The 19,245-nt window shown below is 42.8% G+C and overlaps 1 protein-coding gene across 3 annotated transcripts in view; it reads right to left on the reverse strand.

The window, feature by feature from the left end:
* LOC115193720 (disintegrin and metalloproteinase domain-containing protein 12) overlaps positions 1 to 19,245 on the reverse strand; it is a 154,175-nt gene that overhangs the window by 42,709 nt on the left and 92,221 nt on the right. For all 3 annotated transcript variants that reach the window (XM_029752665.1, XM_029752664.1, XM_029752663.1), the window contains 6 exons: positions 7,137 to 7,213; positions 5,083 to 5,272; positions 3,715 to 3,780; positions 2,077 to 2,148; positions 1,617 to 1,786; positions 1,324 to 1,408 (listed from right to left, as the gene is read on the reverse strand). In XM_029752665.1, the coding sequence (XP_029608525.1) occupies positions 1,324 to 1,408; positions 1,617 to 1,786; positions 2,077 to 2,148; positions 3,715 to 3,780; positions 5,083 to 5,272; positions 7,137 to 7,213 (660 nt within the window). The remainder of the gene's footprint in view (positions 1 to 1,323; positions 1,409 to 1,616; positions 1,787 to 2,076; positions 2,149 to 3,714; positions 3,781 to 5,082; positions 5,273 to 7,136; positions 7,214 to 19,245) is intronic.

The raw sequence follows: 19,245 nt of genomic DNA on the forward strand, positions 1-19,245 counted from the left end.
CTCTCTGCTGTCTCTCTCTCTGCTGTCTCTCTCTCTTTGCTGTCTCTCTCTCTCTCTCTGCTGTCTCTCTCTCTCTCTCTGCTGTCTCTCTCTCTCTGCTGTCTCTCTCTCTCTGCTGTCTCTCTCTCTGCTCTGTCTCTCTCTCTCTGCTCTGTCTCTCTCTCTCTGCTGTCTCTCTCTCTCTGCTGTCTCTCTCTCTCTGCTGTCTCTCTCTCTCTCTGCTGTCTCTCTCTCTGCTGTCTCTCTCTCTCTGCTGTCTCTCTCTCTCTGCTGTCTCTCTCTCTCTGCTGTCTCTCTCTCGCTCTGTTGTCTCTCTCTCGCTCTGCTGTCTCTCTCTCTCGCTCTGCTGTCTCTCTCTCGCTCTGCTGTCTCTCTCTCTCTCTCTCTGCTGTCTCTCTCTCTCTCTCTCTCTCTGCTGTCTCTCTCTCTGCTGTCTCTCTCTCGCTCTGCTGTCTCTCTCTCTCTCTGCTGTCTCTCTCTCTCTCTGCTGTCTCTCTCTCTCTCTCTCTGCTGTCTCTCTCTCTCTCTCTCTCTCTGCTGTCTCTCTCTCTCTGCTGTCTCTCTCTCTCTGCTGTCTCTCTCTCTCTCTGCTGTCTCTCTCTCTCTCTCTCTGCTGTCTCTCTCTCTCTCTCTCTCTGCTGTCTCTCTCTCTCTCTCTCTCTGCTGTCTCTCTCTCTATCTCTGCTGTCTCTCTCTCTCTCTCTCTCTCTGCTGTCTCTCTCTCTCTCTGCTGAAGCATTATTGGCTAGAACCTGAATTGGGCTGGTTATGTATCAGGTGATACAGTGAGGATGGAAACACAGCTCACTTTGCTCATTGAACTTAACTGTGTGGGTTGTGTGTGGTAGTGAGTAAAGGGCATTCTATTTTGACCTATAGTATGTCCTGGCATAAATAATGTATCACCCCTCATAAACATTTCAATGCGTCTTGTTTAAGCTCTGTGACTTACCTCAAACCCACATCGGCCTACATTTATAACTGGACTGGTTGGTTCAATTATTTCAAATGACCTTGGATGGTGTGTGTGTGTGTGTGTGTGTGTGTGTGTGTGTGTGTGTGTGTGTGCGTGCGTGCATGTGTGCGTGCATGTGCGTGCGTGTGTGTTTGCGCGCACGCGTGATTGCATCTGGGTGTACGTGGGTATGAATATCCTGGTGTTAACATCATTTCCTCCGACCCTCCACCAAACAATGAACGGTGAACACATTTTCTTTACACGGTGCCTCTGGATAGCGATAAGCTGAGCTCTGAACAATATCAATGCGGTTGATAGCATCAGACTGAATAGAGGAGGAACACTAAGGTTCAGCTTATACTCACCATGACGATGCCTCCAGACTGCTCCACTGTACACATGCTCATGATGGGGGCCATGCCAATGGTGGTACCCTGGAAGTACACCCCACTGGGGGGAAGGGGGTCGAGAGGAGAGGTATAGATGGTGACTTCGGGGATTAAATACATACGAATAATCCAATCATAGCCTATTCGTATCCCAAATCACAAACAAGGGAATTGAACTGTATGGGAGGTAGAACTTGCGTGTGTCTCTTTGTTTGAGTGTGTGCTTCATGTGTGTGATTATGCGTTCATGTGTACTGTAGGATCTCCACCTGATGAGCTGAGCGTTGTCGTGTGATTTCGTAGGCAGTAGTTTGACTTTCCTCCAGTCTAGGAACTCATGCAGGGTGTTGAAAGGGTCCTGAGTGACAGGACACTTATCAGCGTCGCTCCACACCTCCAGGCCCACCAGGGCCACACGGATGTTCAGGACCCTATAGAACTGAGGAGGAGGAGGAGAGGGCCAGTGAGTAGAAGGATGCATATGTAAATCCGTAAATCTGTCCAACAATGTATTTTTGGACAGATTTACATAAAAATGTAGCATGGATGAATGGCTTGGGACTTGCTTGGGACCCTTTTACGAGCGATCTATCGATAGACTAAAATCAGTTGTGAGAGACTGACATTAATATATTAGCCTGATGTGGCATTAATCTTTACTGCCAGAGGTATTTCTATTTTAAACATAAGATGGATCTCTGCTGTGCATTGGGGAGGTGGAGGTTTTACCTTGTCCACGTAATTGGCTATCTCTGCCAGTCTCTGCTTCACCCTCTCAACATCCTTCCCCTGTTTCTGAAACTGAACACACAACCGCCAGGTTCACATTATTAGACGTTAGGAAGCAAAGAAGGACAAGAATAGCGGATGAGCGCATAAGATAATACCCATAATACACAGTACTGAAAACTGGGTTCAATATCATTTGAACAAGTGTGACTGTGAGACATTGCCACGACGGGATATTTACCTCCATTTCTTCCCACACAAACGGACTGATTGTTTTGGTACACCAACTTTTCCAACATGACTATTGCTATGATCATTATTATAATCATTATTATATTATTCTTTATGTTAGCTTCATAAGAACACAAACACTCCAGAGTCTGGTTATCATATCCTTTACTGCCAACCTGTCCTACTCACCACCTCCTTTGTGAACTGGGTTCCTCAGAGGGCATGCGACGGTGATGTCCAGGGCTTTATTTGGTTTCTCTCGTTTAAGGGGAATCTCCCATTTAAGAAGTGTTTTGAAAGTTTATCGTAAACGCTAATGTGTGTGCTAATTATACCTTAGAGTTAAGCGTTAGCCATTGTAATGTCAACTGTGCAATAGTATTGCCATTCAAGTGTATTACCCTTCAAGTGTACATGGCAGGCAGATCTTCTGCTTGTCGAGGTAACATGCTGTTACTAAAACTCTGCCAAATACTCAGATATGTGAGTAATGTGAGTAGTTAATGGGCATTTTACCCTGTGTTTGAGGAGTTTGGCCTTAGGCTCCAAGTCCAGGCTACTTTTCTATTTTTGGCGCAAGTAAGATCATTTATATTTTTTTCAACAAAGTATTTTTGGAAAATATTTGTTCTCAGTTTTCCTCATCATGTATATTTTCTCCTTTACACAAGCTAGCACAGTATAATGGTAATTCTATGCAGTAATGGCCCATAAGTTCCAGATACCCTGTATCTTCAACCTGTCTGAGAGAGAAGGTATAACACGTCGGACAGGTTGTCAAGCTGCGATCAATCTGGATCTGGGCTGATCTCACAGTGGGAAAGAAACAATTGGCAAGTCAACGGGGAGCATGTGCACTGGCAGAAATAGCATGTAAGAGGCGTCGGATGCAATCAATGTTGAGACAGACTCTCCTTTTTCATCCCACTGTGCATCCACCTGCTTGAGTGTCCTAAGTGTAAGCTGAACCATCCAACCTGCCCCTTATAGAGCTGGAGAAGAAAATGGGTTCTCTCCTCCTCTCTTCAAGTTCAGGTCAACAGCATCAGCTAGGGGCAGCCAAGGGAAATCCCAGTGCGAGCCTTTTTCTCGTTCTTCTGTATCTACACCGTTTCCTGTTTCCTGTCTAGTCCACTGGGGAATCATTCAGCACTTCCTGTGGAATACGGCTGCCACCGACGACCACACTGGATGTAGCAGCACACTGACCTAATTCTGCCGTTACCAAGGTGGATTTGTTCTTGCGTTCTTAGTCTCGCCTATTTTCTTCAGCAAAGTCTGTGTGGCTTACATCATCATGCCCATCTCTAGCCATTGTGAATGGGCAAACCACATAGGCATGGTAATGATGAGGGCTGATGATAGGACCTTTTTACATGCATTAGAAATACATTATAGATACATTACCTCTCTGTTGTCTGCAACGATGACCAGCTCTACATATTTGGTATTCTTCTGAGCGTGCCTCTTGTTCTGTGATGCAGAAAGAGGGAGAGAGGGAAAGAGAGGGGACGACGACATGGAATTCTAAATTTAACCACCCTTCTCAAGATCCTGCATGGTCTTTTTTTGAGCACTGTAAACAACGCACACTTACGCACAACTTCCTGTGAGTCCACAGTGGGTTCTTTATGTTAAAGCTACTTCAAAAATATCGCTTATTAATCTTTCAAAAGGCTTCTGTCACGGCATCACCTGATTTCAACTTCGCATTAACCGCCTGCACACCAGTGGCGAAAGCTTCACAGAAAAGCCTATTATTCATCTGCCGAGTCACACAGACAGAAGACACTTTTCCATGAAATATCTTGTTCACCTATTTTAGTACTCCTGTGTTTTTTATAGAGATATTTAAAAGCATTAGCATTGAAAGCTGCTGATTCATTGTGTCAGTGAGTGTCTTGGTTATTGTTTCTGAAGGAAAAGGGAGGACCAGGATTAAGGGTGGATGCAGGTACTGTGGTAGTGGCAGATGGACCTGTATACCTGGTACATGGAGACTGGTGTGGGGAGCAGGGCCACGCTCCTGCCCTGGCCCTGATATAGGACTCTGGAGCCAGGGTGAGAGGGAGAGAGTAAGGCCAAGGTTGGATCTCTACCATGGTTCATGTGCTGGTCTGACCTCCAATCCAGGTACAAAATCAATCCAGTTTAAGTCCTGGTTCCTGATCAGTCCAGTCACAGCGAAAAATTGCTGTCATTGGATTTAATCGATCCTAGTGCCACAAAAAGCTATGTTTTACCAACAAAAGTATGGTAAAATAAATGTTTGATCTTACCTCTAATGCAATAGCTATAAAGGCAAGCATTATTTTAGAAATGAACATTTAACATCTCCCTAAGGGCTTCCCATTACAAAACAAAAATAATGTCAGCCTGTTTCAAATGGTGTCATGTATTACATCAGAGAAATTAAGAAGTGTTCCTACGGATCTTGTAAGTCGGCAGATAAATTGATTCCCCCGTTCATGAAAGATGGCCTCCTCTTCACTCTGTTATCAAACCCAGAACCTGGTGTACAGCTGGTATCAGAAAGCTATCTGGACGACAACGTCACACATCCTTTAGCCCACGCTCCAGACCATTTAAAACATCAATCATTATCAAGCTCTGCCTTTTCAACACTTCTATATCTAATGATTCTTCCGGGGAGCTTTATCACGAACAGTGTTGTTAATGGAATCCTACAATATTGCTAAATTGGTATTTGATGGAGGTTATCTGAATGGTAGAATGAAGAACTCAGATGTTGCTGTAGTTGATGACGAGCCTTACCCTTGTACTGAACGTTCTGAAAGGGCTTCTCAGATGGTTGTCAGGTGTAACAGAGGACATGTTGAAGCCATGACCACAGGTTCCGGGGGACAGGTTGAGGTTTTCACCTCGGTAGATGATGTGTTTATTATTGTCCTGGTACAACGATGGTTCAAGGATGAAGGTCTTATTTTCAAGTGAGATGAAACCCCTGGAAGAGAAGGGAAGACAGTAACGCTGTTCAACAGATCTGGCATAACGCATTGACAGTGTGGACAGGGCAGTATGTGACCTGATTCTATAATACAAAATGATCATGAGCTATGTGGAAAACAAGTCAATGATTAAGGTATTTCTCTATGATAAGGATCTGGTTCTTTAATCTGGTGTTAGCAAATAAAAGCCAAAAGTCTGGCATGAATCACATATCGGGGCTAGTTTCAAGAGGGCAAATACATTGCAGATGGTGTGTTTTAAAACCCAAATAATTTCTCAATTCCACATGCTTACTTTCCTGGCTGTGAGCAGTGCGGGTGGGTCAATTTACTGGACCTTTTACACAATTACTTCATTATCATTGTTTTACACATAAAAAAAAACATCTTATCGGTTTTGATTGAATATGGTATAACCCACAATGTTCCATGCTTCCTTGAGATGTGTAAAGGCTGTGGGCTCTGCCCCAGTCACTCCCTAACCACACACATAGTCACATCCTAGGGTGTGTTCAGTTCGCTTCAACATTTTCTACGTCTCAACAGCCTTTGAGGTAGGTTTGCTCCTGTTTGGTGGGTGTGGCAAGTTGTGGCCGAATCAATATGGGTGTGACCATCTGAAATCTCAAAACTCATGCAGCAAACTATATTTATGGTAACTGCCCTAAGGGCCACAATAATCACAACTTTTTCAACTGGTCGTTCAGTACAGTATCTGTTGAGTTTAACATTGCACACCGTTCTGTTGTACTGAACGTAACCCTGGTTTGAGTGTGTCAGGAAGGGGGAAGCCATCTTGATTATTGACTGCATTTGTGGTCAGAAATGTTTGTAACTAGGAAACTGTTTATAGTTGAAAGGCCTTTCTCAGTCTTGTAAGGGATAGTGTATTGATCATCAAGATAATTTTCCTTTTTGTGGACTATTGACATTCAAGAACCAAAGTGTGAAAGGCTATTTCTAAGGCTTACTGATATATTTGTTTTTTTCCTCTCTGTACTACCTTTCCTTTGGATTAATACACAGCCTAACAACTCAACTGGTAAAATCTATCTTTATTTCCTTTCTTGCGACTGGATAATTTAGATTTGAGCTTTTTTGGGGGGACTGAACTAATGACAATAACTCAGTCAATGTAAATGGACCCACTGACTTACAGTAGATTCAACTCCCCGAAATGTGTTCTTAGGCCAACCAAAACTCTGAAACAATTTGTTTTGGCATCAAAGCCAAGCCACATATTGCTCGTCAAACATCTGTCTGCCTCAATGATTTTGTCATGAGGTACAAGATAAAAAAAGAAAGAAAGCATTACCAGTAAAACTCCATTGGGGTGGACTCTTCAGCTACAGCATTACTTCTAGTTCAGGTGTATTACCGCTAAATGTTCCTAGTCATTAGCTTTTATTGTGTTGTTAAAAGGATAATGGCATATTAAACGTTTTCTCGTCACATAATGCATCTGTAGTTTTGGGGTAATTAAACAGGAGATGAGCGTACATCAGCAGTTGCTGTTTATACTCAGTCAGGCAGGCAGCTTTATTACTTCCAGGTGGTCATTAGGCACAGACACATGCCCAGAGGAGAGGACAGACACGTAGGCCATCATTCTAAATAAGAATTTGTTCTTAACTGACTTGCTTAGTTAAATAAAGGTTAAATAAAAAAAAATCTAAAACATAATCACTGGGTGGCCCAGACCAAGTCCATGTTCTCTGTCTAGGGATCTCTTATATCCCCTGGTGGACTCTTCTATACTCTTGGGTAAGTGGACACTCATACCAGATTGTTGACAGAGCTTTGAGGGCCAGCATGTCTGACTGAGGCTGCTGGGATCTTATAGAGTGAAGTGTTACTTACCGGAGGCCAGAGCAGGTGCTGAGAGTGACGTCAGAGTTAGCGTGGCCCTCCACTTCTCCATGGTAGTAGCAGTTCTTCTAAAAAACACCATCATGGCACTCAAATCAGATTTGAACCGTGTCAGGACGTTCTTCACTATGCTATAGTATAGGGTAAATCCATTTGAATTCAAACACTTTTTGACAGCAACCATTTTGATTTGAATGAAACATTTGTCATTTCCACTTTGATATTTGACTTGATTTGACCAAATGAAAATGTCCATTCATTATAATCCACTTAATAATTCACATTTTCTTTTGTGGCAGGATCATTTTCCTGCTGTAGCAAACTGGCTCAAATGAAGATCCTACATCTGTATTGAAATCTTAGAACTATAGATAATAGGGGGCGCTAGTGAGCAAGACATGGAGTAGGTCATGTTTTTTCAAGCTCCTGCTGAAATTGCATTTTTTTAATACTTTCTTTTTACTTTGACCCAAAAGAACTAGGAAACACAGCCACTGAATGATGTGCTTTACTTTGTTACATTTTTATTTGTGTTTTAATGCGTAAATTCCGCATAACCTGCAAAAGAGAAAACACTAGGCCCAAGACGAGGAGCTCGTGTGCTTCAACAAATGGATTTGAAGGCCGAGATTCTTGCTTCTTCATCTATACTCAAGTCAAGGAGGTGCTCAGTGAGGACTTTCATTTTATTAAGTCGATATTACAAGCAGTCAAGAATAAACTCACAAAGCATACAGCAATGGTTCGTAAGGAACTGGATACAGTTAAGAAAACTGTCTCCGACATGGAACAAGGCTTGTCAACATGCTCAGATGACACGACTACGCTACAAACTCCATAAGAAGCTCGGAACTGATGTGGCTAGCCTCAAGGAACAAATCATACATCTACAAGATTATATGCGAAGATCCAATTTCAGGATCATGGGGGTAGCTGAGGAACCGGGGTCAAGTTCTACTTCATCGGTCTCAAAGTTATTGAAGGAAGCCCTCAAATTGGATAAATACATCCTTGTAGACCGCTCACATCGGGGCTCTCAAGCAAGAAAGCCTGGCGGAAAACCTTGCGTCATTGTGGCTAAACTACACTACTGTCAGGATTGTATTGATATTCTTCGGTGTGCCAGAGAATTTGGCCCACTTCGATGCAACGGAGCACCCATCTCTATCTTCTCAGACTATGCGCCCAGCGTTGCTTGTGACCGTGCCGCTTCAACAATGTCAAGAGTCTGCTCTGTGGACGGACCAACGTTTGGTATGGTGCAGCTTTTCCCTTTTCCTGCCTGGCTCTGTATAACATACAATGGCACAGAGAAAGAGTTCCAAGACCCCATAAGGCGATGGCCTTTGTAAAGGCGAATATTCTACCAAGGTCGGATGAAGCAAATGACTGAATGTTTACCTATTAGGCGATTAGGGTAATGGACGAATGTTTCTACCACTGCAGACTCAGTCTCTCTTTTGTAGATACTGTATAGCGTTGCCAGTGGTATCAGTTGATATTGTTATTATTAGGTAACGTTAGTGCCTTAGTTCTGGTGAGTCAAATGTCCTTTTGTTTTAACGTTGTATTTTATTACCATGAAGCTGCTCATGTCTATTTGCTGTGATTTATAAAATGTTTTATACTTTCTTTTAAAACAGCCTAGTTTTGGGTTGTAAATAAGTCATTCTTATTTATTTATTATGCGCAACTTCTTCTAAATCCTTCATTATTTCAGCAGGGCTCTCTTCTCGATAGGTTTAGTATTCCCCACTACAAGCACATCATGTGTGAATATCTTTGCGTGTGGATTAGCGATTACCTTGTTCTATTAGGTGACCAAGGGGATCAGGGTGTGTTTTCTTTTTTATACCAGACTTCAGAGTATTGTTTGTTTATGTTTTTTAATTCTTCTTCAAATGTTGGGTTTTTCTTTGCTATTTTGGAAAAAAAATGTGATGGATCAGTTGTTATTGTAATCTGGCTTCTATCCTTTTCCCACCTTTTCCCACCTGACTTTACATGGCTAGGCCTAATATCATGAGAGGGACATCTGGTTGCTCGGTCACTTTTTCTCCCCAATTTCGTGGTATCCACTTGGTAGTAGTTAGTCTTGTCTCATCGCTGCAACTCCCGCACGGACTCGGGACAGGCAAAGGTTGAGAGCCATGCGTCCTCCGAAACACAACCCAACTAAGCCACACTGCTTCTTGACACAACGCACATCCAACCCAGAAGCCAGCCACACCAATGTGTTGGAGGAAACACCGTACACCTGGCGATCTGGTTAGCGTGCACAGGAGTCACTAGTGCACAATGAGACAAGGATATTCCTGCCGGTCAAACCCTCCCTAACCCGGACGACACTGGGCCAATTGTGCATCGCCCCATGGACCTCCTGATCGTGGCCGGCTCCGACAGAGCCTGGGCTCGAACCCAGAATCTCTGGTGGCACAGTTAGCACTGCAATGCAGTGCCTTAGACCACTACGCCACCCGGGAGGCCGCTAGCTGGAATGTTAAATCTTTAAATCACCCAGTGAAATGATCACTGCCTCATTGCCTGCATCCGTAATGGGTCAGCGGTCAAACGACCTCCACTCATCACTATCAAACGCTCCCTGAAACACTTCAGCGAGCAGGCCTTTCTAATTGACCTGGCCCGGGTATCCTGGAAGGACATCGACCTCATCCCGTCAGTAGAGGATGCCTGGTTATTTAAAAAAATGCCTTCCTCACCATCTTAAATAAGCATGCCCCATTCAAGAAATGTAGAACCAGGAACAGATATAGCCCTTGGTTCTCTCCAGACCTGACTGCCCTTAACCAACACAAAAACATCCTGTGGAGTTCTGCATTAGCACCGAACAGCCCCGTAAAATGCAACTTTTTAGGGAAGTTAGAAACCAATATACACAGGCAGTTAGAAAAGCCAAGGATAGCTTTTTCAAGCAGAAATTTGCTTCCTGCAACAGAAACTCAAAAAAGTTCTGGGACATTGTAAAGTCTATGGAGAATAAGAGTACCTCCTCCAAGCTGCCCACTGCACTGAGGATAGGAAACTCTGTCACCACCGATAAATCCACTATAATTGAAAATTTCAATAAGCATTTTACGACGGCTGGCCATGATTTCCACCTGGCCACCCCTACCCCGGTCAACAGCACTGCACCCCCCACAGCAACTTGCCCAAGCCTTCCCCATTTCTCCTTCTCCCAAATCCAGTCAGCTGATGTTCTGAAAGAGCTGCAAAATCTGGACCCCCACAAATCAGCCGGGTTAGACAATCTGGACTCTTTCTTTCAAAAATTATCTGCCGAAATTGTTGCAACCCCTATTACTAGCCTGTTCAACCTCTCTTTCGTGTCGTCTGAGATTCCCAAAGATTGGAAAGCAGCTGCGGTCCTCCCCCTCTTCAAATGGGGGGATACTCTTGACCCAAACTGCTACAGACCCATATCTATCCTACCTTGCCTTTCTAAGGTCTTCGAAAGCCAAGTTAACAAACAGATCACCGACCATTTCGAATCCCACCGTACCTTCTCCACTATGCAATCTGGTTTCAGAGCTGGTCATGGGTGCACCTCAGCCACGCTCAAGGTCCTAAACGATATCTTAACCGACATCGATAAGAAACAGTACTGTGCAGCCGTATTCATTGACCTGGCCAAGGCTTTCGACTCTGTCAATCACCACATCCTCATCGGCAGACTCAACAGCCTTGGTTTCTCAAATGACTGCCTCGACTGGTTCACCAACTACTTCTCCGACAGAGTTCAGTGTGTCAAATCTGAGGGACTGTTGTCCGGGCCTCTGGCAGTCTCTATGGGGGTGCCACAGGGTTCAATTCTTGGGCCGACTCTCTTCTCTGTATATATCAATGATGTCGCTCTTGCTGCTGGTGAGTCTCTGATCCACCTCTACGCAGACGACACCATTCTGTATACTTCTGGCCCATCTTTGGACACTGTGTTAACAACCCTCCAGACGAGCTTCAATGCCATACAACTCTCCTTCCGTGGCCTCCAACTGCTCTTAAATACAAGTAAAACTAAATGCATGCTCTTCAACCGATCGCTGCCTGCACCTGCGCACCCATCCAGCATCACTACTCTGGATGGTTCTGACTTAGAATATGTGGACAACTACAGATACCTAGGTGTCTGGTTAGACTGTAAACTCTCCTTCCAGACACACATAAAACATCTCCAATCCAAAGTTACATCTAGAATATGTAATTCCTATTTTGCAACAAAGCATCCTTCACTCATGCTGCCAAACATACTCTCGTAAAACTGACCATCTTACCGATCCTCGACTTTGGTGATGTCATTTACAAAATAGCCTCCAACACCATACTCAACAAATTGGATGCAGTCTATCACAGTGCCATCCGTTTTGGCACCAAAGCCCCATATACTACCCACCACTGCGACCTGTACGCTCTCGTTGGCTGGCCCTTGCTTCATACTCATCGCCAAACCCACTGGCTCCAGGTCATCTACAAGACCCTGCTAGGTAAAGTCCCGCCTTATCTCTGCTCGCTGGTCACCATAGCTGCACCCACCCGTAGCACACGTTCTAGCAGGTATATCTCACTTGTCACCCCCAAAGCCAATTCCTCCTTTGGCCGCCTCTCCTTCCAGTTCTCTGCTGCCAATGACTGGAACGAACTACAAAAATCTCCGAAACTGGAAACACTTATCTCCCTCACTAGCTTTAAGCACCAGCTGTCAGAGCAGCTCACAGATCACTGCACCTGTACATAGCCCATCTATAATTTAGCCCAAACAACTACCTCTTCCCCTACTGTATTTATTTATTTTGCTCCTTTGCACCCCAGTATTTCTACTTTGCACACTCATCTACTGTCAAATCTACCATTCCAGTGTTTTAATTGCTATATTATATTTACTTCGCCACCATGGCCTATTTATTGCCTTTACCTCCCTTATCTCACCTCATTTGCTCATATTGTATATAGACTTATTTTTCTACTGTATTATTGACTGTATGTTTGTTTTACTCCATGTGTAACTCTGTGTTGTTATATGTGTCGAACTGCTTTGCTTTATCTTGGCCAGGTCGCAATTGTAAATGAGAACTTGTTCTCAACTTGCCTACCTGGTTAAATAAAGGTGAAATAAAATAAATAAATAAAATAAATACATGTAAAAGGGTTCTTTCTCATTTAAATCACCTTACAGTTGATATCTCCTTTCTTCAGGAGACACATCTCCGCACTTTCGACCACTCTCGTTTAAAACTAGAGGAGCAGCCATTTTAATTAGTAAAAACATACCGTTCGCAATGTCAAGTGCAGAGGCAGACTCAGCAGGCCGTTTCATTATAGCAGTAGGAAGACTGTATAACACACCTGTTATCTTGGCTAACATTTATGCACCAAATTGGGATAACAGTTCATTCTTCACAAATGTATTTTCTCGATTACCAAATATGGACACACACCACCTAATACTAGTACAATATGAATTGTGTACTATAGCCCCATCTGGATCATAGCTCTCCTAAGATATCATCTTCATCAAAGACAGTATCTACAATTCAGTTATTTCTTAAGACATATGGCACATTTGATGCGTTGTGTTTCCACAATCCCACAGCTAGGAAGTAATCTTTTTCTCACCAATTCATAAGACCTTCTCACGTATAGGCTACTTTTTCCTAGACAATAGATTTCTGCCACTTATCACGAATGTAATTACCAAGCTTTAATCATTTCGGATCATTCTCCGCTCACTATGAAACCACTTATACCAAATACACAGCCTAATTATTGCCCTTGGCGGCTTAAATCACTACTGCTATCAGAAGAAACTGTTGCTTTTATATCATCTCAAATGTAACTATTTCTCGAGCTTAATCAAACCCCTGGACTGTCGCCTACAGCAGTATGGGAATCAATGAAGGTTTATCTAAGGGGCCAAATTATTTCGTTCAGCGCAAGATTAAGGAAGTGCAACATTCCACACCTAGGGGAACTCTTTACTAAAACAATGTTTGACACTTCAGAGTTTGATTTTCTTTCAACCCGACAAGCTCAAAATCGAATTAGTAAATCTCGATACCAAAATGATGAACATGGAGCGAAATCAGGGAAAATGCTAGAACACCAGCTGCGTCAGAGAACCGCAAATCAAACCTTGCCTGAGATAACTGACGAGCTGGGTAACAAATGTATTGATCATTTAGGGGTCAATTCATGCTTTCATAACTTTTACTCATAATTATACACTTTGGAATCCGCTGGACCTGCTACCTTACTCCACACCTTTTTTGAGAACTTAGATATTCCTACAGTTGAACCTGAGATAGCTGCTGAATTAGAAGAACAGTTCTCTGTAGAAGAGATTGTGTTGGCAATTAAATCTATGCAGTGTGGTAAATCCCCTGGACCTGACGGATTTCCGAGCTAATTCAAAAAAAAAATCTCAGATCAACTCTCTCCTCTCTTGCTCTCCAAATTTGAGCAATCATTCTCCTCAAACTCTTTACCCTCAACAATTTCACTTATTCTGAAAAAGGAAGAAAAAAAACACTGTTGAGTGTGGTTCATATAGGCCAATTTCTTTACTGAATCGTAATGTAAAGATACTTTCTAAGATGATTGCCTGCTGTTTTGAGTCAGTCCTTCCCCCCCATTATCTCTACAGATCAAACTGGTTTCATTAAAAATTGTCATTCTTTTTCAACATCAGAAGTCTTTATAATATGCTTTTTATTCCCTCTTCATCTGACACTCCAGAGATATTGTTATCAATCGGGTGGAGTGGGATGATCTATTTTATACTCTCAAACCATTTGGAAGTATTATTAAAGAACAATACATTCTCTCCATTATTATACCAGGCATTTCATATCTAGTCTGGAAAAGGGATCTCCTCACTGAACAACATGTACATTGATACAGATTTTGCATCTTTTGAACAGTTAGTACAAAAGCTCAATATTCCTAGATCCCATTTCTTTAGATACAAAACTACGGAATTGCAGGTATCTTCATACTCTAGTCACTTCCCATAAATTATTATTTATTTTTATTTCCTCTTTATTTAACCAGTTAGGCCAGTTGAGAACAAGATCTAATTTCCAACTGCGACCTGGCCAAGATAAAGCAAAGCAGTGCGACAAAAACAACAACACAGAGTTACACATGTGATAAACGAACGTACAGTCAATAACACAATAGAAAATCTGTATACAGTGTGTTGAAATGAAGTAAGGAGGTAAGGCAATAAATAGGCCACAGTGGCGAAGTAATTACAATTTAGCAATTAACACTGGAGTGATAGACGTGCAGAAGAGGATGTGCAAGTATAAATACTGGTGTGCAAAAGAGCAGAAAAAAAACTAAAAAACAAATATGGGGAAGAGGTAGGTAGTTGGTCAGATGGGCTATTTACAGATGGGCTGTGTACAGCTGCAGCGATCGGTAAGCTGCTCTGACAGCCAATGCTTGAAGTTAGTGAGGGAGATATATGTCTCCAGCTTCAGTGATTTTTACAATTCGTTCCAGTTATTGGCAGCAGAGAACTGAAAGGAAAGGCGGCCAAAGAAGGTGTTGGTGTCACGGCTGTCTGAAGAATGGGACCAAAGCGCAGCGTGTGTATCGTTCCACATTTTATTTAAACTGTGAAACTATGCAAGACATACAAATAAACTAATAAACAAAACAACACACCATGATGAAGAGGTGCAACCTACACTTACTGAAAATAATCTCCCACAAAACCTAATGGGAAAAACAACAACTTAAATATGATCCCCAATTAGAGACAACGATGACCAGCTGCCTCTAATTGGAGATCATCCCAAAAAACAACAACATAGAAATACAGAAACTAGAACCCCACATAGAAATAGATAAACTAGACAAAACCCCCAACATAGAAAAAAGAAACTAGAACCAACATAGACATAAATAAACTAGACAAAAAAAACCTGTCATGCTTTCTATGGTCAGGACGTGACAGTTGGCTTCGGGGATGACCAGTGAAATGTACCTGCTGGAGCGCGTGCTACGGGGGGGGGGGGGGGGGGGGGGGGGGGGGGGGGGTGCTGCTATGGTGACCAGTGAGCTGAGATAAGGCAGAGCTTTACCAAGCAAAGACTTATAGATGACCTGGAGCCAATGGGTTTGGTAACGAATATGTAGCGAGGACCAGCCAACGAGAGCATACAGGTCACAATGGTGGGTAGTATATTGGGCTTTGGTGCCAAAACGGATGGCACTGTGATAGACTGCATCCAATTTGCTGAGTAGAGTGTTGGAGGCTATTTTGTAAATAACATCGCCCGAAGTCAAGGTTCGGCAGGATAGTCAGTTTTACGAGGGTATGTTTGGCAGCATGAGTGAAGGAGGCTTTGCTGCAATAAAGGAAGCCGATTCTAGATTTAACTTTGGATTGGAGATGCTTAATGTGAGGCTGGAAGGAGAGTTTATAGTCTAGCCAGACACCTAGGTATTTATAGTTGTCCACATATTCTAAGTCAGAACCGTCCAGAGTAGTGATGCTAGGCGGGTGCGGGCAGCGATCGGTTGAAGAGCATGCATTTAGTTTTACTAGCGTTTAAGAGCAGTTGGAATCCATGGAAGGAGTGTTCTTTGGCATTGAAGCTCGTTTGGAGGTTTATTAACACAGTATCCAAAGAAGGGCCAGATGTATACAGATTGGTGTCGTCTGCGTAGAGGTGGATCAAAGAATCACCCGCTGCAAAAGCAACATCATTGATATATACAGAGAAAAGAGTCGGCCTGAGAATTGAACACTGTGGCACCCTCATAGAGACTGCCAGAGGTCTGGACAACAGGCCCTCCGATTTGACACACTGAACTCTATCTGAGAAGTAGTTGGTGAACCAGGCGAGGCAGTCATTAGAGAAACCAAAGCTGTTGAGTCTGCTGATAAGAATACGGTGATTGACAGAGTCGAAAGCCTTGGCCAGGTCAATGAAGACGGCTGCACAGTACTGTTTATTATCGATGGTAGTTATAATATAATTTAGGACCTTGAGCGTGGCTGAGGTGCACCCGTGACCAGCTCGGAAACCGGATTGCATAGCGGAGAAGGTACGGTGGGATTCGAGATGGTCGATGATCTGCTTGTTCAATTGGCTTTCGAATTGGCTTTTCGAAGACTTTTGGGCCAGTAGCTGCGGGGGGTGCAGAGCTGTTTGCCGGGGTTGGGGTAGCCAGGTGGAAAGCGTGGCCAGCCGTGGAGAAATGCTTATTGAAATTCACGATTATCATGGATCTATCGGTGGTGACAGTATTTCCTAGCCTCAGTGCAGTGGGCAGCTGAGAGGAGGGGCTCTTATTCACCATGGACTTTAGTGTCCCAAAACTTTTTGGAGTTAGTGCTGCAGGATGCAAATTTCTGTTTGAAAAAGCTAGCCATTGCTTTCCTAACTGACTGTGTATATTGGTTCCTGACTTCCCTGAAAAGTTGCATATCGCGGGGACTATTCGAAGCTAGTGCAGTGCACCACAGGATGTTTTTGTGCTGGTCAAGGGCAGTCAAGTCTGGAGTGAACCAAGGGCTATATCTGTTCATAGTTTAAAAAATTCTGAAAGGGGCATGCTTATTTAAGATGGTGAGGAAGGCACTTTTGAAGAACAACCAGGCATCCTCTACTGATGGGATAAGGTCAATATCCTTCCAGGATACCCGGGCTAGGTCGATAAGAAAGGCCTGCTCGCAGAAGTGTTTTAGGGCGTGTTTGACAGTGATAAGGGGTGGTCGTTTGACCGCGGACCCATAACGGACTCAGGCAATGAGGCAGTGATCGCTGAGATCCTGGTTGAAAACAGCAGAGGTGTATTTAGAGGGCAAGTTGGTCAGGATGATACCTATGAGGGTGCCCATGTTTACGGATTTGGGGGTTTACCTGGTAGGTTCCTTGATCATTTGTGTGAGATTGAGGGCATAATGCCCACCTACCTCCCTTCTAGATTATATTTTTAAAGTGAACCCTCATATAAACTCGCACAATCTGGATTCCCTGAACTCTCTTAAGAACCAATGGAAAGAGGATTTAGGTGAACAACTTTCAGACGAAACCTGGCAGAGTATCCTTCAGAGAATACATTCTTCATCTATATGTCTAAGACATGATGTAATTCAATTTAAAATAGTTAATCGGCTGCATTGGTTAAAGATTCGACCAGAAAAAGATCCCACTTGTGACCGATGTAAGCAGGCTCCTGCTACAGTACTTTAATAAACATGTTTTGGACATGCCCAAAATTGACAGATTTCTGGATATTCATTTTGAGACGTTTTCTAAGATACTGGAAAGACCTATAGAACCTTCTGCTTTTATTGCATTATTTGGAGTGGCACAATGGGAGGCCCCTCTAAACAGTTCTATGGAGTTGCACCGCTGGAGGCCCCTCTAAACAGTTCCATGGAGTGGCACCACAGGAGGCCCCTCTAAACAGTTCTATGGAGTGGCACCACTGGAGGCCCCTCTAAACAGTTCCATGGAGTGGCACCACAGGAGGCCCCTCTAAACAGTTCTATGGCAACATGCTGATATTTACCACTCTTCTAGCTAGACGTCTTCTACTATTTAAGTGGAAGGATGGGTTTCCTCCTACTTTTAACCATTGGATAAAGGAAGTTAAGAACATCTCAAGCTAGAGAAAATACGCTACTCCCTTAGTGAATCTGCAATTACATTTTATAATATCTGGCAACCTTTCCTATCCTTTGTAGAAGACATGGACCCAGCTAATTTCACAACTCCATAAACCAACCAAATTAGAAATGGTATCATTATTTTAAATATTTTTTTACTTTTTGTTTTATAATATCTTTGTATTTTTTTTTACTATTTGATTATATTACTCATTGTATATCATGCCTGCTTTAAATCTGGTTTTGGGGTGGGACTCTGTTAGAGCATGGGGGGGTTGGGTGGGTTTGATTTGGAGGGGATCGACATTTGGAGGGGATCGATTGAAATGACACCCACCCTATATTCAAGAGCATGTTGTCTCAACAGATGGCAGGCACAACACAAAAACCTCAGATGACGTAAAATAGGGTCAAAGCTAAATCTGAGTTTGTACGTTTTTAGATAATTGACGTTAAAGGTAAGAAAATGACAAAATTTTTCCCCCCAAAGAATTATTGTTGAAAAGATCAAATAGTTTGACTAACCTGTTTGTAAGCTTTTAAATGATATCAAACTCAACCGTTTATCTTTTCCAGTGATGAAGACATGGATGTCTCATGGAATGGTAGTGTATGCAAAATGGGTCAACTTTGAGCACCTTTATCTCCTGAATGTTTTGGCATTTAGGTGCAAAATGTCACTTTCTGACCACTTCTTCCATTGGCAAACATGTATGGAATGTTTAAATCAAAAGGGATGCTGTCAAAAAGTGATTGATTTCAAATGGATTTACCGTACTTTTGTTTCACACATGGTCAACCATGGACTTGAGAAGTGGAAAGGAAGCCATCTAAGTGTACAGAGACATAATGTAGCTAAGGTCTGTCTGAGACAGTATGATGAGGAGGAACTGTCTGGTTTGGAGTGAAAACAAACCTCTGTATTATGGCTGACAGGCTTCTTTCAAGTCTACACTAATCCCTCCAAGACCAACTGATTTGTTAGCCAAAAGTCTATTTGAAAAATACAGAATGTCAATACTGAACTGTGAGGAAATACTTGAGGCTGGCATTTTCCACAGCCAGTTCATACTTTTACACAATCACTTCAGCTGTGCTGACTTGACTCCAAAAGAGACTCCCTTACTCCTCTGAAAGGAAAGGAATGAGACTCTTTATGTGAAACTATTTGAAAAAGCATTGCTATGAATATATAATATACATTGCTGAGTCACCAGCTAGGCTTAATGGCCTTCACTTCACTTCCATTACATTAAACATGAACGGTGCCATAGACATATATTGGGAAACACTAGGTTTAGCATTTACCTTAGCTTCTTCATCTTTCTTTAGGACACTGTGATTCATTTTTTGAGTGTGTACCAATTTATGGTTATATAATGTCCATAAATACTTTCAGTTGTGTTTTGGATAGTGACCTTTTAAACGAAAATAGCAGCCAGATACAAGGTAATCTAC

The sequence above is a fragment of the Salmo trutta genome, chromosome 5 (assembly GCF_901001165.1).
Source record: "Salmo trutta chromosome 5, fSalTru1.1, whole genome shotgun sequence".
NCBI classification, from domain to species: Eukaryota; Metazoa; Chordata; class Actinopteri; order Salmoniformes; family Salmonidae; genus Salmo; species Salmo trutta.